General features: G+C 42.1%; 1 protein-coding gene across 1 annotated transcript in view; it reads left to right on the plus strand.

Moving 5' to 3' along the window:
• The window catches only part of APBB1IP (amyloid beta precursor protein binding family B member 1 interacting protein), a 65,612-nt gene that overhangs the window by 3,395 nt on the left and 36,150 nt on the right, over window positions 1-26,067 (plus strand). The window contains exons 2-6 of the mRNA XM_083822911.1: window positions 11,741-11,812; window positions 16,403-16,490; window positions 18,276-18,568; window positions 23,164-23,241; window positions 24,460-24,619. Of these exons, the coding sequence (XP_083679037.1) occupies window positions 11,741-11,812; window positions 16,403-16,490; window positions 18,276-18,568; window positions 23,164-23,241; window positions 24,460-24,619 (691 nt within the window). The remainder of the gene's footprint in view (window positions 1-11,740; window positions 11,813-16,402; window positions 16,491-18,275; window positions 18,569-23,163; window positions 23,242-24,459; window positions 24,620-26,067) is intronic.

The following is a 26,067-nucleotide window of genomic DNA, read 5'->3' on the forward strand; positions in this document are numbered from 1 at the left end:
CTGATAGTAGTTTTGCACTAAATCCATCTCCTCAGTGTATTTCCATTTTTACTTTCACTCTGTGTATTTGCTTGTAATCTAAAGCAGCGGATGTGAAAGCATGACATGTAGCACTAGTATTAAAGGATGGAACTCCCTGTGTAGCTGCTATCAGCGATGGGCAGACCCTGCAAGGCCGACATCACCAACAACGGAAAGTTCTCAGTTGACCTCAGACAATCGAACTGATATCATAAAAATTTTGGTGAAAATTTTGTCATCCTGCCCACTCATACCAGGAAGAGGGGGTACATAGGGAATAAATCTGTTTTTAGCAGCACTGCTGGTCTATCAAGCATAGAGAGTACAGATAGGAGCCAGAATCATAGTGGCACTAACTGGATGCCTTTGCTGTAATAAAAATTGCAAATGACCTTCTGAGTCTCCTGATTTAGGCAAAATAACGTGTCAGCTAGGAGGCACCTCACCAAGAGAGCAGGCCAGCTCCACAGAATTGTCCACCTGTTGGTTCCCTGCTGGCGTCCAGTCCATATGTGCAGCAAATGAAAACTTGCTTCTCAGTGGCATTGTACATCTTGGTACTCTCACTGCATCTTCAGGTAGCCCAGACTACAGGCACATGATTACTTTTCTTCTTTTTCAGAGAAAGATTTTTATGTGACCTTTCCAACAGTACTAGGAACCCCAATTTTGTCCCTTGCTGTGGGAATTTCCGTTAAGCACAGAATCAAGAAGGATGTTTCAGCCCAAGAAGTCTTTTTGAAAGTTAATGTGTTTTTTTTCTATGATTGCAAATTAAAAAATAAATAGATAAATAGGTAGCAGTCAAGTCTACGTTACTGTTCTCTGTGCTTTTCAACAAAATCCTATATTTGGAAGATGTGCTGTACACATCACTCATCACGCCTGAGTTGGTGAGATGACCCTGAGCAAGTGAGAGTACATGCTAAAAACATGAGCACAGAAAACGTTACCAAATACTTGGTGTGGTTACAGCTTAGTTTTGGACTTTGCTGACCACATCTTCAAGACTTAGGGGCAGCTGTCAGACCATTAGAGAGCCAGCTGGTTTTGGTGTCAGTCCTAGGAGGAGATTCAGCGTAAACTTTACTGCAGTTTTGTCCGTGGTGGCTCTGTTCTTCCACGCAATTCAGCAACGCCTTTCATATTTGCCACGTGATTGACCTCCTTTGTCTCCCCTGTGCCGTGATGGAGGCGTTATCTCTGACCAGACCAGTTGTTCCATCCCTCCTCCACATGGGAAGGAAAAAAGAGAAGGAGGCGGTAGCATTTCCTTCTCGTGGAAAACCATACAGAAATGGAAGAAATACGCTGGGAATGTCACAAGATTCTTCTCATCCTGCCACGTTTTCTTCCTGTAACTGTTTCCTTTGTGCGGTTCAGGGCTTGCCGGGCTGTGGCAACACACCATCCCATCTGTGGTGACCCCAGGCTACCACCTTCCTTACAAATCTTCATCCGAAACCCATTGCTTATTGCTGTTTCTGGTTGCTGTGCGCTATGCAGACTGAAGGAAGCAGCTCTTTTTAGGTGGAAAGTAAGTAACAGGCCTTGAAATTAACTCTTCAGTCAGCAGCAAACATGTAAAAGGTTTAAAAATGTCTTCACTTAATTTTTCTACTACTCACTGTGGTACTGAGCACTGCACTTAGGTGAAATACTAGAAATTCAGGTAAAGCATTACTTGATTCGATTTTTAATAAACAAACATTGTACGAAACAAACATGTGGGTTCAAAAACATTTTACAGGTTTGTTTTTACCCTTTTTATTCACGCCTATCTGTTAGAACATTTTATGGTGAAGTCTTTTTGTCTTTCAGTCTTCCTTTCCCATACCATGGGTGCCCTCCCCTAAATATTTCTGGCCATAATAAGAATGTGTGATTACAAGAGATAAGATAGCTCTAATGGCACACTGACAGGGTGTGAATATTGGGACAGATGAATCAGTGATTATTCGACACAGCAGCTCCTGCCCTTAAATTTTGTACTGTAACTTTTCATGCATTTTTTCCTCTTCCTAAGTTTGTGCTGTTGTTTCCATTCTCTGGCACTTGGCGTCTCGATTCTGTAGGCTATCGGGGAAGAAGGCACACGGATTTTCCCACTCTGTGGATCCATGTATTCCTTCACACGTGGGCTTCCTTGTCTACCGTTTTCTGCTGGTTAGACAACCTGTTAATGAAAGATCAGCCTGCTTATGGAGTTTGAAGCTAAATAGCAAAAGCTTCATTTAGTGGGGAGCCACAAGACAAACTCCCATAGCTCACAGACCTGAGGATAGGGCGTTCTGGGAACAGTTTAAAAGTATCAATCGGGGATGAAATGCTTGGAGTCCATCTCTTCCATTTCAGAGCGTGAAATGTTAGGCTGAACATCCAGTTATGCTGGATCCAGAAAGTACCAACAATTTCACCCTTCTCATTTGCTGGCAGTTTTTTAAAATACAGGAGAGTGTTGTCTCATCGTGTTAGCTCTGTGCAGCAGTGTTGGGTAACTGGAGAAAACAGGAAGGAAAACATTGCACCAATGTTAGCAAACTACAAATTATGGGCAGGAACGTGGGAAGAGGTGGAACCAATGTGTGCTATTTGGACTTGCCTTACTCTGTCACCTTTCTGCTCTCCCATCACGGCAAGGAATAGGCAGAACCTAAGAGATGAGATCCGTGTTTTCTGGTAACTTGGATGTCTGCTGTTGTTTGTACCTGAGTAGAGCTAATCTACTATTCCATTTTAAGGGACACATTTCCATCCAGCTTGCTGCCTTTCCCAGAAGTTAACCTGGGGAGTGGAGGTCTTGTTCTGTGTGCCGGCAATCTGGCATAGGACTGGGAGTTGTTTCTTCATCCAATTCCTTGTGAAGATGTCATGTCCTCTCCTACCATTTTGCACCCTACAGAGAGTTTGTGCTCTCTATATGGCTCGTGGTGGGAAGGTCCCCAAACCGGACCGTTCTGCAGTAAATAGTTGTGACAACGGAAAAATGAGATGACCATGTCTGTAGTTGTACAATATTTCTGTAATGTTGTTGGACCCACAGGCCAGACTGAAGCACGTTATCTGCCGAGAGGATATATAAGGAGCAGAAGTGGCACTGCTTTCAAGCTCCATCAAAGCAGTTCCCTTTGGGAGTTGACAGCGGGCTCTAAAGTGAAGTTCTGGAGGATAAAAATGTCTCCTTCGTGTGTTTGTTCTGTACGTTAGGGTTTCTTTTCCCCTTGCATAAGGTGCTTTTAACTCAGTCTGCAGCTGCTCGAGTCCTTCTCTGCTGTGGGATCCGTTTTCTGGAGCTTGAGGTCCAGGCTGTGCCTGTGCCTGGGGGAGTGGAGAGGAGCCTGGTGAATGAGCTGCCTTGCACCAGCCTGCACGGCACGTCCCTCGGCACTTTTCTGCAGCTGTAGCGCACGCTGCTTGCCTCTGGTTAAATGCTCTTCCTGCACTCTCATCTTAGCACCAGTGCCCTTTGCATAACCCCTCCTCTGGCCTTGGCTAACTTCTTCCTGACATACTGTGGATAAACTTTTTGGTCCCTGTCTCTCTCAGCCAAGCCCCTGGGACCATTCAGTAAGCTTCCCATCCCACCTCACCCTAAGAACAGGACCCACAGCTGCTTCTCCAAACCACCACGGAGAGAGCGGGACAAAGAGGAGCGGTTGTGTTTGGGGCAGGGCATGGGGCAGAGGAGTAGGGTGGGGACTGCAGAGGTGACGGCGGCTGAGGCAGCAGCATCTGAAGGACAGCCCCAGAGTCAGCATCACGCTGTGCTTTATAAGCACAGTAAAGCTCTTCGCCTCTCTCTCGCTAATGGAAAGTCAGGTTCTCAAAGTTATCTGTGAAAGCGACGTGCTGTTATCGTACTTGTGCTCTGTTTGGTACCCATGCATAGGAGTTCCTGTGATGTTGAAACTGTCGCTATCGACTTGGCGAAACAAGGGTAAAACACTGCTGCACCTCACTGATCACAGCAGTTGTATAACTCCCAGGTCTATGAAATCTGGGTCTTTTGGACTAATAAGGACTTCCAAAGTCAGTCCTAACTGCATGCTTGTTCCTGTCATACATGCAAGCTAACTGTGAATTTCCAAAACATCAAAAAGGGAATAAGCTTTCAGGAGGTGTAACTGTGTATGTATCATGGTTAAAGTATCTGTCTAACAGAAGTAAGACCTGTGAGTTTGGGGTTGCTCCTATCTAAAGGTGTTTGTATTTACATTCTGGAGTTAGTAGATTACGAGTTAGAAGTTTAATTACCACGTGTACTTTGAGCCTTGCTAGCGCCACTATGAGCAGTGTGATACAAGATAACAAGGCAAGTGGAATGAAAATGGGTTCCACAGCGTATGTAAAAATGTGTGTTTGGAGCAATCAGTGGAAAATGCTGTGACATGCTGCTTGTGCCATGGTCACCTGAAGAGGCTCTTGTGCCTTAATCCAAAGCTAAATGTGACTTCTGAACTAGTAAGGGTACTTTGCCATTTCTACTTTTTCCCTCTTAAACATTTTCCATTTCTCAGTACCTACAAGAATTGGTAACTAATTGGATTCTTCTTCTGCGGAGATGGATGTTCCCCCATATTCTACTTCATAAAAATTGACCTCAGGGGCTGTTAGGGACTTTTTGCTAGAGACGATGCAGTAGGTGGTTAAGGAACTTCCCACCTCCCTCACTGAAATTTATAAGAGACATCAGAGTAGACAGTTTTTCTTGATACCCAGCAGTAAAATCATTGTAAGAAACCTAGTTAGATCTGTTTCAGACCTGCAGTCAATTTAGCCAGCGAGTTGCCTTCAGCAGTGGCTAGCATCATGTGCTTCACAAGAAGGTACAAGAAATCCTTTGCTGAGAGATATGTTGTAACCTGTCTGTCACGAAAGCTTTGCTCTGATTCCAAGTTGGTAGAGCCTTCTTTTTAGCTCTTGAAGCATTGAGGTTCATCATCCCTACCTGAAATTCTCAGGAATACTAACACTGCGAGCTATAACTGCCAGAAGAAGAGAGCCAATGTGGTGGCTTTCCACGTGGACGTGGTACTCTGACGTTTACATGCTGTAGTGCAGGTAACGGGAGGTGAAGATCTTTCCATGTGACTTGTAAAACTCTACTTCACGTATTTTTATCCTTGCTGTTTTCATGTGTCACAGGTTAAGAACAACAGCAACGCTCTGAATTGAGTGCATCAGTAACTTCTGTCAGATCTCTTGGTGGGCTGGTTGCTAATTCAGTTCCTCTCACAGCTCTGCTGTACGTCCTTGTTCTACTGATACCGTGCTGTTCCTCATGCCCTTCTCAAAGAGAGCCCTTAGGTTGATTAAACTGCATCAACTCCACTGAGACAGTTGCAGAGATGGTAATCTCGTTTGTGATACCGTTGGTGTTTCCTGTTCGGTATTGCACAAGGCCTCCAGCCTTGTTTTCAGATTGCAAGCACAGAAGCCTCGTTACCACGTGCCTGAGACCACTCTTCCTGTTGAAAGGGCCTGCCTGTCGGTAGTTCTCACAGAGCCATCAGGTGCTAACAGCTCCAACTCTGCTTACTGTAGCACTGTGCCTCCTTTTAAAAGCTACACGGTGTGATCACAGCTTTCGTGCTATTTTTTTTTGTCTTTTTTTAGTAGTGTGAATTTTTTGCTTTACTACTACTGGTAGCTGCTTGCTGATGGATAATGATTCTGTCCAACGACTTATTCCCTATGTGTTCATCATGGACATAGTGCAGTTGTCTTATCGAAGTGTGCAAATTGTCTGTTAACTGCAGTGACAGCTCGGTGGACAAGGGAAGAGCAAATGATGTCATCTGCCTTGACTTCTGCAAAGCCTTTCATACAGTCCCACACAGCATCCTTGCCTCTGAACTGGAGAAACGTGGATTTGATGGATGGACTGTTGGGTGGATAGGGAATTGGCTGGATGGTCACATGCAGAGTTGTGGTCAATGGCTTGATGTCCAGGTGGGGACTAGTGATGAGTGGTGTCCCCCAGGAGTCTGTATTGGGTCTGTTACTGTGTAGCATCTTCGTAACTGACATGGACAGTGGGATTGAGTGCATCCGCAGCGAGATTGCTGCTGACACCAAGCTGTGTGGTGTACTTGACATGCAGGAGGGAAGGGATGGCATCCAGAGGGACCTGGACGGGCCTGAGAGGTGGGCCTGGGCAAACCTCATGGGGTTCAGCAAGGCCAAGCACAAGGTCCTGCACCTGGGCTGGGGCAACCCCAAGCACAAATTCAAGCTGGGCTTAGAATGGATTGAGAGCAGCCCTGAGGAGAAGGTCCTGGGGGTGCTGGTGGACGAGAAGCTCGTCACAAGCCGGCAACGTGCACTTGCAGCCCAGGAAGCCAGCCAGATCCTGGGCTGCATCAAATGCAGCGTGGCCAGCAGGGTGAGGGAGGGGATTCTGCCCCTCTGCTCTGCTCTCGTGAGACCCCACCTGGAGTGCTGCGTTCAGCTCTGGGGCCCCCAGCACCAGAAGGACATGGATGTATTAGAACAAGTCCAGAGGAGGGCCACAAGGATGATCAGAGGGCTGGAGCACCTCTCCTATGCAGACAGGCTGAGAGAGTTGGGGTTGTTCAGCCTGGAGAAGAGAAGGCTCTGGGGAGACCTTATAGCAGCCTGCCAGTGCCTAAAGGGGGCCTACAGGAAAGCTGGGGAGGGACTCTTTGTCAGGGGGTGTAGGGATAGGACAAGGGAGAATGGCTTTAAACTAAGAGGGTAGATTTAGGTTCGATATAAAGAAGAAATTCTTTATTATGACTGTGGTTAGATACTGGAACAGGCTGTCCCATCCCTGGAGGTGTTCAAGGCCAGGCTGGATGGGGCTTTGGGCAACCTGGTCTGGTGGGAGGTGTCCCTGCCCATGGCAGAGGGTTGGAACTGGGTGGTCTTTAAAGTCCCTTCCAACCCAAACCATTTGATGGTTCCCTGATTCTATGAAATCGTAAAACTTTCTTCATTCTTAAAAAAATATATAGTTGTGGGTGTTTTTCTTCTCCCTAGTACCCTGACAAATGAAGATATTTGCAACCATGCAGAAAGCCAGTCTGGATGTTAGTGACATCGTTCATATTATGGACCAGCAGAGGCAGTCCCTGCTCTACCTGTCGGTGTGTGGCACTAAATGATGTAGATGAGACTGTACTTAGCTCGTGTAGGATTGTACACTGGGACACTGAGTGCAAGGACTGTTTCTCTGGTCTTGCATGTGAGCAAGAAGTTTCCCAGTCACTATACTTCTTTGGTGCCCCTGGGGTACTGGACTAGCCCTGTGGGAAAACAGTATCCTTCACTGTCAGCAAAGTCTGCTTCTCATGCAAGAGCAACAAATCGGGCAAGGGAGTGTTTCCCTTCCATCTCTGTGGGTAGTTTTCCCTGCATCTACAGAATTTCTCTGGTGTTAGAGGTTAGATAATTAAATTCCAACTTCCTAGCCCGTAGCTCAAGAAATACAGATGCTTACATCTCACTTTAAAATGAGAGTATATAGGGAATAGATATTTAGAAGCTGGAAAAAGTTTTGTGCAGCTCCGTTGCTGTTTAGAAATGCAGCAGAGAGAGTTTTGTGGTGTCAGCCAGGGCTGCAGGCTGGTTCTTGTGAAATGGCTGGAAGCCCCCTCTCAGGGGCACCTGGGTGGACGTACATGTGTCTTTGGAAATGCCAGCAAAGCCTCTGACAAACAAAAGGTATCCCTTAGACTCTCTCAGTTAGGAGAAACAGGAACAAATAAACGGAAGTCATATTTTTCTTCATGGAGTGAGCTGGAATACAAAGAAGTACAAAGAAATACGTAGAAGTACAATGAATTCTCTTATTCACAGGTCTCTAAATTTAGATTTAAATGTGATTTAACAGCAAAGAGGCTTCTAAACCTGAAATTGAGAGGGTAAAAAAAAATAGTAGTCCTAACAGGTCTGGGGGACTTTTGGTAAGTGGCGAAGTGAATAAATGTATTGATGAGTCAAAATGCAATGAGTTGGTATTTCTGTTCTAGGTAAACCTGTGAGAGTTTAATATCTATTAACTAAATAGTGAGACTTGGTGGTTAAAATAGCAAGCTGAAGAGAAAATGCACCCACACCTTATTTATAAAGTGTGAGAAATGTGGGAGTATTGAAGAGAAAAGCTTTCATGAGGAAATGAGAGCTCAATGGAGATTTGAGAATTAAATTTGGAAGGAAGAAAACAATAAGGAATACCTTTTCCTGTACTGTTGGTGTTAACTAAAAAAAAGAGGTTTAGAAGGCATCAACTTCAAAATTAATCACTTTAAAAATAGGTTAGGTTTCAGATGCATGCCCTCCCTTGTGCCCCTTGTTATTTTTGTTTCACGACCACAATTTCCTCTTTTTATTTTAATTCTGATATTTTATCTGCTTGATATCTTAATGCTTTACATAAGAAGCATTATAAAAGTACTGAGTTTTCAGTTTAGTTTATAATGATTAGTTATGAGTTAGTGGTAGTACTATGTACAGGATAACTGTACAAAAAAACTGTTTTTTAGTGGATATAAAGGAGGACTGAATGTGAAACTCGGTATTCTTCTGGGGACTTAGGTAAATCTTTTCCCCTTTTTTCCTAATAACAACTTACACACCTGCAAGTTTCACTTTGAGTTTCTGGTTTGAATAAATTCAAGGCTATTTCAAAAGAAAGATTTTGCTGGTCCAACATCTTCCTTGAATGGGATAGTTCCCTATAGTATCTGCCTGTTGTTTAGTCTAGCTGTTCCTGCTGTGGCATTGAAAGAACAGCAATGAGGATGGAGAGGAGTCACGAATGGAATGGACCAAAGAAGAGAAGAGTGGATGTGGCACGCTCTGGCAGTTCCACCTTTGGGGGATTCATTTTGCTACCTTTTGCTTTTCCAGCTTCTGACAAAATCCCCAATGAATTTTGAAAGTTCTCATAGTGGTTTAAGAGATCATTAAGAGATCATTCAGCGTGTTTTAACATGAAAATACTTTCTTCATGGGATCTGATGATGTTTGATTTGATGGTGTTAACTTTTCTTCCTAAAACCAATCTATAAAAATTTAAGAGAAAAAGAGAGATACCGGTAGGGAGAACGGCTTGGTGACAACTTGGCATAATCAGTTGGGTGATCGTGCTGGATGTCTGGTTGTGGAAAGTGATGCTTGAAAGGGACACTGACACACATCCTTCTCAATACATATGTTCCAGCTCATGTGCTTGAGGTCTAAAAAATGCTAGTGTAAAACGTCATTTATTGGAATTGATAAGGAAAAGTCATCGCTGACTAAGGTCATATTTACAGTGGACATTCTTAGTGAATTCTTTGCACATTGCTTTTCCATGCAATTACTTTATTTCCCTTTTGAATCATATGTGTCTGTAGATTCAGAAAAATCATACGATTGCAAAGAACTAAAATCTAAATTTATTATTACCTGTAAATATATATATGTATGCTAGAAAGGTTTCATAGGGTTTTCTTCCTTTTTAGACAGTCCTTTCTCCTCCTCTTGTTAAGGTTTCTTGGTTGTAACCCAAGAGAATTTTTCCCCCTTTTTATATTTCTATTCTGGAAAAATATAACAAAGCAGAATTTCAGTTGGTCAAAGGAATTAGTATGAAGATTCGTTCGTGAAAGTAGACCTAGACAGTGTTAAAACACAAAATCAAACGCAAAACATACAAATGGGTACAGCTGATAAGACTCCCCCAATAGGTCGTTTTGTTCTCCTAAATCAGAGAAAACAGGAACATGTAAAATAATTATTACTTAAGCATTGAGGAGATAGTGTCAGTATGAGCTGCAGCTCCATTTTTTGTCATATAGTAAGTCCAACTTTGCTGTGCCTGATCAAATAAGTGGCGTTTTGTCTATCTGTTTTATGAAAATTGATTTCCATGTACCTGGTGTGTAGGAAGCTACTACACAGCTATTGATTCAAATAAATGAAGTAACATTCCCTAACGATTTACCCAACCGGGCTACTGCTGAATCTACAGAAACTGACTTTTATAGAGAAAGCTCTGTGTGATAGGTGTGATCCATACAGAGGCAGTGAGCCATCCAGTGTGGGTTTGTCAGCTGGAAATGAAGCAGCCGAGATGCCTTTAGCTCTCCGTCTGCTCAGCCGTGAGTGACGTGCGTGCCCTGTTACGGAACGTGGGCGTAGCGGTGCTGTCTGCACCACGGGGCTTACACTCAGCCCTCCCGACCACGTGTCACAGTGCCTTCAGCAGCATCCTGTTTCCAAATCCGTAAGTCTTGGATTGCCAGGATCTAAGAGAACTGGGAAAATTCTAAGCTCTGTTCCCGGTTGCTTGCACCTTGTTTAGTTACACCAGCTACAAAAAAAGTCTAAAGCAGGTAGGGTACACACCGAGCCTGACTGGTGGGAGCTGTACGTGCCTGCTCCTAGTGAGTTCTGGTGTCAGTGATAACACAGGTAGTGAAAGGACACGTGGAAATGAGGCTGATGTTTCCTATGTAGATGCCTGAAGGATGAAGTTCAAAGGAGGCAGAGCAGCTCAGATTGCTTCACTATTCCATTATTAACTATCATTAAAAACATGCTACCAAATAATTTGCGAACAAGGGATGTTTACTTTAGTAGTTCAGTAGTATTTAATATTGAACTATGGAATTATTACATGACTTTAGATGTTCTATCAAAGGAAAAACTGAAGAAGATTGTAGAGATTGAAGAACAGGGTAGTTGTTGATCTTTTCTTGCCAGTCTTTCCAGTCACTAGAGTTGTCCCTGTCCTCTGTTGATTGTTGTCGTGCATCAGGTTGGTCCTTGTCCTGGAAGACGCACACAAACTTAGCGAATCAATAGTACTACTTATGTTTAAAGTGTGATCATTTTCTGAACTTTTTACGCCATAAGTAGGAGTTTGCAATCCCTTGCAGGCTTGAGGCTCTTAAGAAAATGATGTTTATACATCTTGTCTTCAGCAGTATTCCATGTCAGACACCCTTTAACACTACTTCACTCCTTGCAAAGGAACAGATTTATGAGAAAGAGGAAGGGGATTATTATAGAAGCTGTACCACCCCATTAATATCATTTGGTGCTGTCCTCACACCCTGCCTCTTGCAACAGAAGTCACCATTTACTGCCACCCAGCCTGTACATGCTTTCCTTGTCTCAGTGCTGTCCCTCAGCTGCCCTGAGGTTCAGTAACTTCAGAGTTCTCTGAGTGTACTAGTATTTGAAAGAAGACAGGGAAAAATATTGAGACAAAAAGTTGGTTATGTACTAATCATAACCAGGTCCTGAACCAGATAATACCTAGTAAACCTCTGAGACATACCTCTGGTTGTGTCAGCCATCTCAGCCAAAGAAAGACAGCTTTCAAGACAAAGCATTCGGTTGGGAGTTTCTCAACCCCAAACTTTATTTCCTTTTCCATCTCTCACTAGTTGGATTTCCTTGATATTTAAGATACAACCATGATTTATTTGCTAGTGGCTTCCTCTGAAATGTAACTAATACAAGGACTGAGGTCATTGGAACTCATGAGTGTAGGGCCCGAGCATATGTTTAAGCATGTACAGGACTGAGCTTCTGATCTGTTAGTTATTCCTAAACTACGGATGGAGGATTTTGCAAGTTGCCAACAGCTGTTTTAAAGTTAACTGGGAAAGAATTGTAAAAGAATATCGCATATCCTCTTTTTGACTATTGGCTTTGAAATGAACTCGTGATAATTTGTTGTCTGTGGATTTTTTTCTTTCAGATGGAGCAAACATGTGATGATATAGATGAAATGTTCAGCAATCTACTTGGGGAGATGGACATGCTGACCCAGGTAAATATATTTTTTTCCAATCAAGATTAGAAACAGAGCTGTTACATATTAGAGAAAAGAGGCAACTTCCAACATTTTTCATGTTCTTTCACTCTGAATAAATATACACCTAAATTCTTCTGAAAAACTTTCAACTAAATTTTTCTGACTGACATTCAAACCACGTGGCCTGAAGAATGTGGTAATATCAACGCAGGCTAGATTGTTAGAGAGAGCTAACTGCTTATGAAAGATGCTTTCTTCCCCCGAAAAAAAATAAAAATAAGCAATTTATATTCTTCTTGGACTTGGTCCCAAGAAGTTGAAAGATTCCATCAAAACAGGAAGAGTTTGAGTCCAAATTTTCAGGTATGAATGCCTTGCATACACGGGTAAATGAGATGTAGCCTGAGCATCAGATGTAAGCTTTGGAACTAAAACCAACATTTTATATTATCTTGAATGTATGAATATAGCAATAACAGGCATCTTTAGATATGCCAAAATGTTAAGTTACAGCTAGGGTGCAATTCAAGAATTTATAGAGATGTTATTGCCAGTGCAGAATACAAACTTGAGAGGAAACTATAAAACAGCAGGAGCCTATTTCTAAAGCTACAGTTACAGAATACTACCTGCAAAACCTGATAAAGGATAATTTTTATTTCTAAAAAACAAAACAAACTCAGTAAATGTGTTGCGTATTAGTATATGCCTGTTAGAAAATGCTTAAGCTGTCTCTTGGATTCTGTGTGAGTTTGACTACTTACAGTGTCTGTTTTGAGGGGTCTTTCATTTTGGTGAATCCCAGTGCTTGCCAAATTAAATACCAATAATTCTGAGCCACGTAATGGGGATTGTGCTTAAACAATTGAGTTTGTGTGAAAGCCAAGATTTCATATTACAATCTTAGCTGTCAAATCCCAATACTTTGCCCCTTGGTAGCCTTTCTCCGTCTTAAGAGCTTTTTATAGCCATGCATGTTTATTTTATATATATGTGTGTGTGTGTGTGTATGTATCAGGGAGGAGGATAAGAGAGTGAGCTTCTCCACTCAGTGGTGCAGCACCGGGTGGGACGGGATGTGATTCTAAAACTGAGATTGGTTCCCCTCTTCTCTGCTGTGCTGGCATCACCCTTTCCCTAACCACTGCATGGGAGAAGGAGACAGGCATATGTGAAGGCCTGAAGACTTACAGTTAACAGACTTCTGTGGTGGTTTTAGCCTGCTGGGGAGCTGAGCTCCACCACAACCGCTTCTCACTCCCCCTTCTCAAAGGAAAAAGGGGTAGAGAAAATACAATAGAAAGGGCTCAAGGGTTGAGATAAGGACAGGGAGATCACTCAACAGTTATCGTCAGGGTCAAAACAGACTCAGCATAGGGAGATTCACATAATTTATTGTCTATCACTAGCAGACTAGACCAGAATGGGGAATGGGGGCTGTAGTCAGTCCCTGAAGCTTCATTGCTACCGCTCCCTCACAGTCCCTCTCTGCCCCTGCTCCACGTGGGGTCCCTCCCACGGGATGCCATCCTTCCCGAACTGAGCCTGCGGGGGCTGCCCACAGGCAGCAGCTCTTCAAGAAGTGCTCCCACATGGCTCTGTACCACGGGGTCCATCCCCCAGGACCAAACTGCTCCAGCACGGGTCCCCCACGGGCGGCAGCTCCCCCCAGACCCCCTGCTCCTGTGTGGGCTCCTCTCCACGGGCTGCAGCTCCGGCCCGGGGCCTGCTCCTGCGGGGGCTCTCCATGGGCCGCAGCCTCCTCCAGGCCACATCCACCTGCTCCACCGGGGGCTCCTCCACGGGCTGCAGCGTGGAGATCTGCTCCGTGTGGGACCCATGGGCTGCAGGGGGACAGCCTGCTCCACCAGGGGCCTCTCCACAGGCCGCAGGGGAACTTCGTATCTGGTGCCTGGAGCACCTCCTGCCCTCCTGCTGCACTGACCTTGGGGGCTGCGGGGCTGGTTCTCGCTCCTCACTCTCCAACCTGCTGTGGCACAGCAGTTGTTTTTTTTCCCCCTTCCTTCAATCTGCTCTCCCAAAGGCCTAACCAGCATCGCCAATGGTTCAGCTCTGGCCAGCAGCTGGTCCCTTCTGGAGCCAGCTGACATGGAGCAGCTTCTGGGCTCTGCTCACTGAGGCCACCCCTGCAGCCCCCTGCTACCAAGCCCTTGCCACATAAACCTTGCATTTGTTAATTCCTTTAGATTCTTAATTTCCTAAGCCAGTTTCTAGAATTTTTTACCCACTTTTTACCATTCCAATTGTCTGTTCCTAAGTGTAAATGATGGAAACACGTAGTGATGCCTTTACATTGTATAAAGAGTTTGAAAACTGAATGCAAATTTAGAATTGCACTTTTCTGCTGTTTTTATGAACTTCATTTCAATTTTTTATTTTTTAGCATTTCAGTTGTTAGCTCTTTAATTTCCATTTTTTTGTACTTTCTCCGTTTTCATTTTTCATTCCGCACTTTAATGGCCATTATGAGATGTTACAACTCCTTGTTGAATTACTAATTGGAGTTTTTCCTTTATATTCTTATAGTCTGTTTCCTCAATACACTTTGTGCCCTTCTTATTTTCTCCATCACTGTGAAATTCATATTAGTTTCGTTTCTCCTCTCCCGCTACTTATTCCAAGTCAATTTTTATGAGAGTAAGCATTAACACAGAAGCCGTGTTTAAAGTTGTCACTGCTTTGGTTTCCAGCTCTGTACAACTTCAGAAGAAACCAACATGTCTTGGGTGGGCAATAGGTGAAAAGAGTTGCCAAGGAAAACATTTGCGTTAGCTTTCATGAAAAATGCCTGTCAGTTTCAGGCAACTCTGCAAAATGTAAATGCCTCTGGTACAAATTGACAGTGAACAAAATGTCATACAGTTGCACCGGAAGACCAACGCATGGATGTATGGGTGGATGAACGTGGATGTATGAACAAGGGTATATAGCTTGTAGGATAAATGAAGTAATCCTTCCATTCTGTGTAGCATTGCTACGACCTCAACTGGGAAACTTTGTCCAGTGTTAGCTCTGCGTTTTGAAGAGAAGGAGGGTTGACTGGAGAAACTCCAGAAAAAAGCAGTGGGAATGATGAGAAAAAGAAACATGACCTATGAGAAAAGATTGCATGGGGGTTGTTTAGTCTAGAGAGGAGGCTGATAACAATCTTAAAATACATAAAAGGCAGCTTCAGAGCAGAAAGGAGTACTCGGTTCCCCCATGTCCACAGAGAATAGTGCAACGGGGAATGGCCTTCAGCTGCTGCAAAGGAAGTTTAGGTTAAGCATCAGAAGAAAGGTCTGATGGCAGGGATAGCGATCTCGATAGTGAAGCACTGGAGCAGATTGCCAGAGAAGATGGAACTTATCTGATCTCAAACTTTTAAAACGAGGTTAGCTATACATTTGTCAGATACAAACCAGGTGTAACTTACTTGTAGTAGGACAAGTCTAGACAACCCCTTGAAATTCTTTCCAGCCTTGTCTACGGTGTTTGCTTGTTAGAGCTATCACCTTCCTCACTGGGGAATAGAAGTGGAATTTATCTTCACTTTATGCACTTTTCCTAACCGAGGAAGCACTGTTTCTCTGCCTGCTTCCTAAACAGCAAGCCACAAACAAGGAATTCTCTATTTATCTATGCAGATTTACAGTTTCTATTGAAAACAGGATGTCTTATGTTTGTTTGTTTTTTGTTTTTCAAACAGCAGGAGAAAACAACAGCAAAGTTACATTTATATTAGTAAATATAATGCCGGAGCACATGGCACTGCATAGCTCAAATCTGTACACATACACAGCTAAACTCTTTCAACACGTGCACCCCTCTTCCCCCAGAAGAACCACAAAACCCCTCAAAACCAGTCTGCCTTTATTCAATGTCTCTATTGGAGGCTGAGAGAGTTGGGGTTGTTTAGTCTAGGGAAGAGAAGGCCCTGGGGAGATCTTATAGCAGCCTTCTAGTACCTAAAGGGGGCCTACAGGAAAGCTGGAGAGGGACTTTTTAGCAGGGAGTGTAGTGATATGACAAGGAGTAATGGCTTTAAACTGAAAGGGTGTTGATTTCGATTAGACATTAGGAAGAAATTAACTATGAGGGTGGTGAGGCACTGGCACAGGCTGCCCAGAGAAGCTGTGGATGCCCCATCCCTGGAGGTGCTCAAGGCCAAGCTGGATGGGGCTTTGGGCAACCCGGTCTGGTGGGAGGTGTCCCTGCCCATGACAGGGGGGTTGGAACTGGATGGGCTTTCAGGTCCCTCCCAGCCCAAACCATTCGATGATTCTGTGAAACAGCCTAAGCCTCTGCTGTTTCCCAAACCATGCCCAGCTGTGCCCTGACGAGAGTTGTCATTGGCATATGTCGACATTGTGTTAGGAAGCATGCAAGCCATGAAATACCTGGCATGAGATGGTGCTTGAACCATTGTCCCAGCTCTGTTTAGTTTACCAGTCTAGGCATAATCCCAGAACTAGAGTGTGGCATTCTGCTCCTTGAAGAAGAATTGACTTCATTAGATGCTTTCAGGTAATTGATTGACAAATGTTAATATCTGTAACAGTAGTTATGTCATTAGACACCTTTCTTTTTCTTTTATCTTAACAGAGTTTAGGAGTGGAGACTATACAACCTCCATCCCCCAAAGTGTCTAACAAGGAATGTAGCTTCACAGTGGGTTTTAAGGATTTAAATGGTAAGTAGTGAATAGACTCATTCATGCTTTTTATGCTTTTTTAAAATACCTCACAGCAACAAATGTAACAAAAAAACTTCAAACACTCCTGATCAAAAATAACGTAAAAAAAAAAAAATGTTTTGCTGTAGGGTGAGGTACATGTGTGTGTGCCTCAATTTAGGAAACTTCAGAGGAGCCATGTTTTTTAAAAGGACATTGCTCAGTCTTACACAGAAGTCAGACTTTTTAAGATGTCCATGTGTAAAGGGAAAACAAAGAAGTCCCCCAGATTGCTTTTTAAAATGCCACCTTTTTACACAAAGATTTAACATATTGGAAAATGCATAAGCATTTTTTTCCAGTGCAAGTACTAGCTTCAGCTGCTTTTACTTTACATTGCTTATTCTCATTCTGGCTTGCACTGTCACTTTTGGATTTGCAGCTGCTTGCTTCCCTGACAACCGAGTCAGGGAATTGATCTGAGTTTATAAAATAATACTATTTTTATGTTTGGTGGTATGTTTGGTGGTGGTGTTTTTTTTTGTTGTTTGTGTTGTTGTTGTTGTTTTTTCTTTTTACTGGGGGGGCTGGTTATTTTGCATTCCCCTGAGTTGGGGAAACCAGTGTTCTTGTCCCAGAATGAATTTGCCATTAAGCTACCTAATGCCTCTACCAGCAAGGTGGTATGTAAATTGAAGGGATCATAAGTCAGCTGAAAATAAAAGCTTATGAAAATATACTGTTAGTATAAGAGGTAGAGCAGAGGAAACTGAGATAGTCTAGTGACATACTCACTTAGTCCATTGAATGATCTATTTTTTGTTGGGCTACATTATAAATTTTTAATATGTAGTTCGTGGCTCTCTCTTTCCAAAATTCCACTTAAAAGAATCACAAATTGGAAAAGCTTTCTTGAACTAGACTCTTCAAAGAGATTTAAACCACTGAATGCAGTGGTTCTTAAAGAACACTTCTCTTCTAGAAAACTAAATCATCCTACAGGATGTTATTATACTGGATCTCTTACAGCGTGTCCAGTTCAAACAACCCAAGAAGAAATTGCATATCAGTTCCAAAATACAGTATAAGTTTTGCTTTATACTCTGACAATATTTATATCTGGTTGATAAAATTCTTTTGAAAAAGACTGTCTTGTTTGTTCTTTTGCTTAAAGGATCCTCAAAACCCTGCATATTACATGAGGTATGTCACAGAGGTTGATCACGCAATTACTGATGTGCTGCAAACAATACCGTACAGTTGCCTGTGTTTTAGAACTCTCCAATTCCGATTTCTGCTTCATGTTAATTTTAAATCTTTAGAACAGTACTAATATATTAAAATATTCTTGATCCAGATATCAGTTACATAGTTTGCTGTATATTATACCAAAAACTTGCTGAGCATTCATGTACATATGCTTAAGTTTAGATGAATAAATAGCCTAATGGGAGCTACTGGAATTTCATGCATCCATATCACTAACCATATGCCCATGAACTTTGCTGGATCAGGGCCAGATTTCCTAACATCGTATAGACCTGAGACTGTATCACTGAAAGTGAAGCTTCCTGTCCCGTTTAATTTGTATTCGTAGAGTTCCTTGTACTATAAACTTCAGTATGACCAGATTAATGGCTGTTCCTAAAACATGCTTTTTTTCTTGAACACATTTCTAAATTTGTTCCCTTTCCTATCATCTTTATATCTTACAGTAACCATTAGTGCAATTAATCTTCAGTGAGATGGAAACAGACTTTTTCATTCCATTCGCTTTGACACATTTTTTGATTTTCTTTACAGAATCCCTAAGTGCTCTAGAAGACAAAGACCTGGATGCTTTAATGGCTGATCTTGTAGCAGACATAAATGAAGTTGAACAGAGAACTTTACAAGCCCAGAAAACTTCTTCTGGCAACCAGCAAAGTGTGGTCGCTCAACCTTCAACAGGCTTGGATAGTGACATTTATAGTAAATCAAGTCCCTATGTTACCGTTACGGGACGGTTTGGGGATGACTTGCCTCCTCCACCTCCAGTCCCTGATTTAGACCTTCCACCACCACCACCGCCGCCTCCTCCAGAGCCACTCAGCCAGGTAAGTCTGTGTGGAATCTCATTCTAAGAGTTCAGTAGCTCATGTAGTTTTACAGGTGGTGTTTGGCATAGGAACAATGAGGATATCTAGTGTAGAAACATCTTGGGCAGGTTCTGCAGTGTTGAAACACGAATGGTGGACTGATAGTTTTCTGTTATTGTGGCTTTGGCAGTTTCTACCAATTCCTTGACCTGTTGCTCATCCCTTTGCCCTTCTAATTGCCATTTTGACAGCCCAAGTCAGGCATTCATCACTGGAAATGGTTTACTATAATGGAAGACTTGTTACTAATTTTTTTTAATAAGCGTTGATCAATTAGTACCTTCTTATAGAGAGTTTGGCTTTGGCATCTGTGCAAAGCATGGCCAAATATCCCACCATTTTGTGAAGATGCCATTTTGTTATTTTCAGTCTATGCTACTGCTACTGATGAGGAAGTTCTGTGGATGTTTCCCACATCCATCTCTGGTCTAAATGATTTCCTGCAGGAAAAGGAATAGGAATAAATAGGAAAAGCTGTTCAGTTTTGCAAAACTTAGCGTTTTCTTGGAGAACGGGTGAAAGGCTGAGCAGGAGAAGTACTTCTCTTCTGATCACAGTGCAGAATCACTCTGCCCTTCTTGATCTTGTTGTTGAAGGGAAGTATTGAAGACCATCTGTAGTACGGGATGAAAGCTCTTTGCTTAGCAGTTGCCAAAATTATAAGTAGGTACTATTTATAAACAATTGACTTACTGGTACAGTAAAAAATCAGTTATCACCACCTCCTCCATGTTTGTGTTTCTTGCAAATCTGATTTAAGAACTGAAGTCAAGCGTGGTATGTCTAGCAGGAGCATTGGAAGTTCAGTTCTTTGACGTGAGGTTGTGGAGAGGGAGGTAATGTAAGACAAATTCTGCCCTGTCAGCCCTGTGTGGAGAGTGTGTTTGTTAGAAGAGTGATGCAGTCCAAAAAATATGAATCTGAAATCCTGAAAAATCTACAAGTGTTGCTTTGAGTATTAATGTACATGGTGACTATGATGGAGAGGAGTTACTGACATTTACAGAATGGAAAAAATTTTAGGGAAGGTGAAAAGAGCTCTGTCTGCCAACGTAGAACTGTACTGGTCAGTTTTACCTAAAACCGTAGACACTTCATTGCAGTTCAAAAGCCCACACAAACTGATTATGAATCACCTCAACATCACTGCTGCCTCTGTGTTCAGCATCATACAACAAACATATTTAGCAAAAGGAACCGAAATTTTGTTAGGAAGAGGACCTTTCTGATCATACAAAAATAGTTCACTGGATAAAGCTTCATTTGGTGTATAGGACCTTTCAGTGCTCTGTCTGAAGAGTTAAAGCTGTAAACATGTGGGAGGAACTTCACCATTTCTCCGTATTTCAAAGATAATAGTTAACTTCCTATCTTAAGGGAAAATCAACGTTTGTAAAAACAGCTAAACTCTTTCAGAAGCTGAAGGATTTTTTTTTTTTATTTAACTGGTATAATTGATACAGAAGAGATGCTGTAAGATAAGCTCTTTCGATTGACCTATGAACATATCCGCATCTTGGTTTACACTGGTGACCTTTAATGAAGTATCAAGTTTCTAAATAGTCTGATTTGGAAGCTGAGGAGGTGTGGTCTGGAAGGGTAGGTGGTTAGGTGATCTGAAGAGTGGCTAAACTGACAGACTCATGGGGTAATAATCAATGTTTTGGTGGCTGCTAACAAGTGGGGTCGACATTAGGGCTCATGTTATTTAATATTTTCGTCTGTGACCTGAATGACGATGTGAAGCATCGCCTGCAGATGTGCTGAAGATACTTCTAATTAAGCACACTGACTGGCAGAATGAATAGCAGAGCTTCAGTACAGAGAGACCTTGAAAAACATGAAGACTGACCCAGCAAATCTCTCAGAAGGTCAGCAAGGTACAAGGCTCTGCACCTGGGGGAGGAATAACCCTGTGTGTTTGTACAGGTTGGGAGGTGGCAGGCTGAGGTCCAGTTGAAAAGGAGCTGGTGTTCTTTTGGCTGCCACATTGAATTGTGGTTCTTGTGGCTGCCACACTGAATATGGAAACCGAGCTGTGGTGAGAGGAGCATGGCCAGCATACTGAGGGAGTCATTATTCATTTTTCTTGGCACTGGTGTGAAGCCACACCTGGAATATTGCATCCCATTCTGAGGGGGGGCATCTCCAGCAGAGACACTGCTGGGATGGTGGGCATGGAGTGGTGAGGGCTAGAGCAGAGGGGTGGAGCTGGGCTTGTTCAGTCTGACAGAGGAGGCCACAGGGTGGTTAAGTGACAACCTAAAATATATGAAACTCTTCCATGGTAGTGATAGATTGTATAACAAGGGGTAACAGTTGTTTTGTTGGTTTATAACTTCAGACAGGACATTAGGAAAACCTTTCTCGTTTCAGGATCTGGTGTAGCACCGGAACAGGTTGCCCAGAGAGGTCACAGATTCTCTTTCTCTGGAATTTTTGCCAACTTTGTCTGGCAAAGCCATAGCTGACCTGATCTGGTGTTTGTGACAGTCCTGCTCTGGGCAGGGAGCCAGACTCCAGACCTCCAGAGCTCTCTTCCAATCGCTGCTTTTATGATGCTGTGATCTCAAGCTCACTGAAGTCAACATTTTGGTACAGTTCCTTCCCTTGAATCTTGTACTGAGCTCTACTTCTATGGAGTCAGGTCTCAGGTAGCCCTGCTGGGACTAATTCTCTGTTAACTGGCATCCTTTGTTACCTGAGGGTCAAACAAGATTTATTCAGCAAAAAGAGGGTATACTTGCTAAACACAACAGGAATTCTAAATTCAAAAATGTAGCCAGAAATCACCTCTGTCTCCGTCAGTTAAAGTGCTCCTTTGAGATTGCGTGCTGAGTTAAATCTCTAGTAGTTTTTCCTGGTCTCTTTCCAGATGCAGGGAGAGGGCAGAGAAGGGTGGGAACAGGAGGCAGAGGCATTTCTAAAGAATCTGTCTGCAGTAGTTAATTTCCTCATTAGGCATTGATTCTGCTGTCTCCCACAGCCCTCACTTCATTTTCTGGTACAGGTTGTACTCAAATACTGATGGCATCTGCAAGGTATGGCTTGCTGTCCATACAGAAAATTACCTATAGGGCTATTACACGAGTTACAGTGTGAGTGATAGAGGTAATAACCATTTAAGATACATATGGAAAGAACTGATTTCACATTATTTCCCGTCTTTGTTAGTGAATATTTGCTTAGAAATTGCATTTCTGCACAGTAGGGTGAATTGCAGCTGTAAGTGGAATGTCTTTTCTTTCATCAAAATCCACACCCGTTAGCCAGGGTTCTTGGTAGGTGATTCCTGAGCAAATCAAAGCTGACATTTTGTTTAATACTTCATTTTTTCTATAGTCAAATAAGCACAATTTCATTATTCCCGTTTTCATCTATGATACTAAGACTCTATTCTCTAACCTTTAACTGTGCCAAAATTAAAAGGTACAACATTTCTTTCAAGGAAGCATAGAACTGTCTCATATGTTTCCATTAACTCTGACATTTATTTTTAAAACTGTCCTTAAGCTAAATAAAGTTTCTACATTTTCTGTGACATTATCTGGATGACTTTTATGTGTTTCTATTTAAAGATACAGAAAATGTGGTGATTATATTGTAGTGGGAGAAGGAATCTTTTAACCGGCATTTCTTTAACAGTGCTAAAATTTTGTATCTGATAACTTATTTACTTTGTATCATTTCCTTTTTCTACATTGAGAAAGACAAAGGTTATGACAATATGACAACTGCCAGGAGAGAGGTTTGCTGCACAGATTTGTACAATGTGTGAACTCTGTTCAACGTAGGTCACATGGAGGTGAAGCCTGAGTTATAGCTGCCTAAACTTTTCAGCAGAAAGTCTGCCTGCAGGACACTCAACCACTTTAGTTAAGATGCTTTTCCTGCTTCTTTCAGAGAAGTGTTTTGAGATGGTAAGACAAAGACCACAGTCTGAGAGGCTGTGTGCACTTCCCTCTGTAGAACAGCCAACCTTATTGTGGAAGCCATTTCTGTCCAGCAGTTCCTGTTCAACCACAGAAACTATTTTTGGATTCTTGAAGTTCAGCATGTCTGAGCTGTAGCAATGCAAATCCATACCTGAAGAGGAAAAAAGACATTTGTGAATTGATTGCCTGGCTTTCATTGTGGAGGATTTGACAACAGCAACCACACTTGTGCAACCTGAAAGAGAAGGTTTCGTTTCACCTCGTATTTTTAACATCCTATGGGTTGCTAGTATCGAGGGGAAACAGTGACAAAACAAAAGATGTTTAGTGCAGTGAGAAGTCAGTCAAGACACGGAAGAGCCCAGTTTTCAAGCATTCCTGTATCAGTTGGTCATGTAGGAGCTTTATGCCTACAAAACAGAAGGAAACACTGCACTTGTATCTCAAAGCTTTGTTGAGAGGATCTTAGCTCAAGGAAAGCTGGGGATTCCCTGTACCTATGAAGCTTCCCATGGCAATCCTTATGTTCTGGATATAAATAACAAGAAACAACTCTTTTCAAGTGAATGCAAATTGCTGGCCTTGCTTAAGTACACCGAATATATTGTGTCTTTACAGGAAGAAAGAGAGGCACAGGCTAAAGCTGACAAAATTAAACTTGCATTGGAGAAACTGAAGGAAGCCAAAGTTAAAAAGGTGAGCCTTAAAATATTGAAATGTTACCATAAGAGCTATCAAGTCTGTTTTTGTTATTCTCAATAATAAAGTTCTTATCAAAACCATTAAGCTTTTTCATATTTTGTCTTTAACTTGAGACATCAAAACATTCTGTGGAGCTCTCTTGCCATCTGCCAGTACGGGAGTCTCTATGAGAATGTTACCTCTGAGGGACTTATTTCTAAAAGGACCAAGAAGGTTCTACCTTTCCCCCTCTCTTCCCCCAGTGTTGGGGCAAAGCCCACTGTCTGGACAGATTGATTTAGAGAATGTGGAAGATACGTAAAAACGTTGCTTACTTGTGCTGTGCTGATTCCAGAAGTATTCTATTTTACTTCTAGAGTGGATACAGATTTAGCTAATCCCGATTGAATTAGTGAGGGTCTTCTTGGTAAGTCCTTTCATGACAGTGCAATAATGTACAAAGATTAAAAAAAAAAGAAATTTTACACCAGTAAGATAGAAGGCTTCCAGCCTGTGTCTGCACAGTGCTGCGGCATGTCATGTAACTATGCCCAGTCATCCCAAGTTGTCATTGCAGCTGAGCTCAACAGAAGCTACAGATGTTCAGTAACTTAGAAAATGGATGTAAGTACTTATAATATTTTACTTTGGCATTTTCTGGTGTTGCTCATCTTTGAAAAGGTGCACACAATTTCTCATTTAACAAATAGTTCACAATATGAAGGAATAATGAGTGTCTTTCTGGTTTATTTGGTCAATGTAAGTAACTCATCTATTTGCTTATTATCGATTTCAGGTTAGTCTGGCAAGGCAAGATACCTCCATTCTTTTTCTCATTTAAAACTAAACTACATCTTTCCATATTTCTAACCTGCATTTAGGATACTGTCTTTTTGTATTGGTTTCCCTATCAAGCATTTTCCTTGATTGGATATCTAGTAGATTTAGAGAAGAGATTAGCTTCTGCTTTTTCTCCATAGGATTTTCACCTTTCCTGAAATAACGTACAGGATAAAGCTCAAATTCCTTTTCTGAGAAAAGGTCTTTATTTTGGTGGCAATGTGATGTCAAAGCCTCCAATATGTTTTACTCCCTCAGCTTACTGGGGGACAGTGGTGCCTTTGAATCAGTAATAACCTCCAGCCTTAATTTTTCTTATCTGCGTTAGCAGATTCAGGTTAGCCCTTTACTTGCTTCTGAAATTAACTGACTCTTCTGTGACTCTGTCCTCAGCTTGTTGTGAAGGTGCACATGTATGATAACAGCACAAAGTCGCTAATGGTGGATGAGCGTCAGGTTACACGGGATGTTTTGGACAATCTCTTTGAGAAAACTCATTGTGACTGCAACGTGGACTGGTGTCTATATGAAATGTACCCAGAGCTGCAAATTGGTAAGTGGCCTAGCAGCAGGGGCATTTTGGGATGCATGACAAATAGATACAGTGCATTCTACGTTATTAGTAGTCTTGAAATACAATTAATATAATTTCTCCTGTCCACATGTCCAGTGGCATTAAACATCCCAGTCTAGAAGCTGAGGGATGCTGCAGGAATGTACTTCGGTCATTCTTGCTGTGGAATCAAGGCTTCCATCTGTCAGTGGTGCAAGCTGCAGTAGGCACCTTGCTCACCACCATTTCCATTTTTCAGTTTTATACACTGTGAAAGGGCCACGTGAATTTTATTGTATTTGCCAAGGCACTGACAGACCCAAACATAAAAGTACTCAGTTCTGCTCTTTGAAGAGAGGATGCAGTGCTGAAGTGCTGTCAGCAGGCTGTTACATACCAGCCAAACAAATGCAGTGATTAAACAAGACCGTCTGAGAAGCATTTCAGTCTTCTGTAATGCGTTTCACTTGTGGTGGTGGTTTTCTTAACAAAGTTGTGAACAGGATATTTCTCTTCAACGGGACTGCAGCTCTGGTGGTGATACCATACGGCTTAGGAAGCAACTACCCAGGCCTCCAGGTCCCTAGGAAACAGCTGTGCAAAACTTGTGCATTTTTAGTTGCAACTTAATAAGTTTTGTTTCAAAAAGACTTCAAGGCTTAATTAAGGACGGAGTATTCTCTCATTATGAGTTAATTCATAATCTTTTTATTGTCCAGGCTGCAAAGGTATTTACAGCACAAGAAGAAAATTGCCACAACTTTCTTCCAGGGTAGCATTTGACCTACAGAAACTGGAAATTGTCAAACAATCTTTAGCATTCTCAGTTTACAGACAGCCAACAGGAATGCAAAAATGCACAAAGTTAAATACCAATATTGCACTTAAAAAGAGCCCCAGGAGTAATCATCCTGCTAAACTAAAACAAAGAAATGTAAAAATAGCTGGAAAAAGCCTGACTGCTCATAAGCAAAGGAGATACTCATCTGCTTGTAAGAGCAGTGGAGACAGTAACTGCCAGTCTGTTCTTTCTACTCCATTAAGATGATACATGAAGCAATATTGCCACATTCTTTTGTACCAGCTTATCTTAACTAAAGAAGGGGTGGAATTGTCATTAGACCCTAGAGATGTCACAAATGTCACTTTGAGTAGTTTTAGAGTGTTTTCTCGTCTTCAAAAGTTGCTTCCTCTGGTCTAGTGTGACTTGGACAATCATGTCCGAGTGTTAGGATGACAGCATATATCTTGATATATACATTATTATACATACATTATTTTACATACATTATGAGTATTAAAAAGGATGTTCTTGGGTTTCTTCTTTTCTGAATGGACATTTTTTAATTCACCATCACACAATTAAAACCAGAGGTATCAGGGAGAGCATATTTTACAAATATTGGAGTTAATGGATTATTATTTTTTTAAGTACAAATCAGTTGTGT

Source organism: Anser anser (genome assembly GCF_964211835.1).
Source record: "Anser anser genome assembly, chromosome: 2".
Classification (NCBI taxonomy): Eukaryota; Metazoa; Chordata; class Aves; order Anseriformes; family Anatidae; genus Anser; species Anser anser.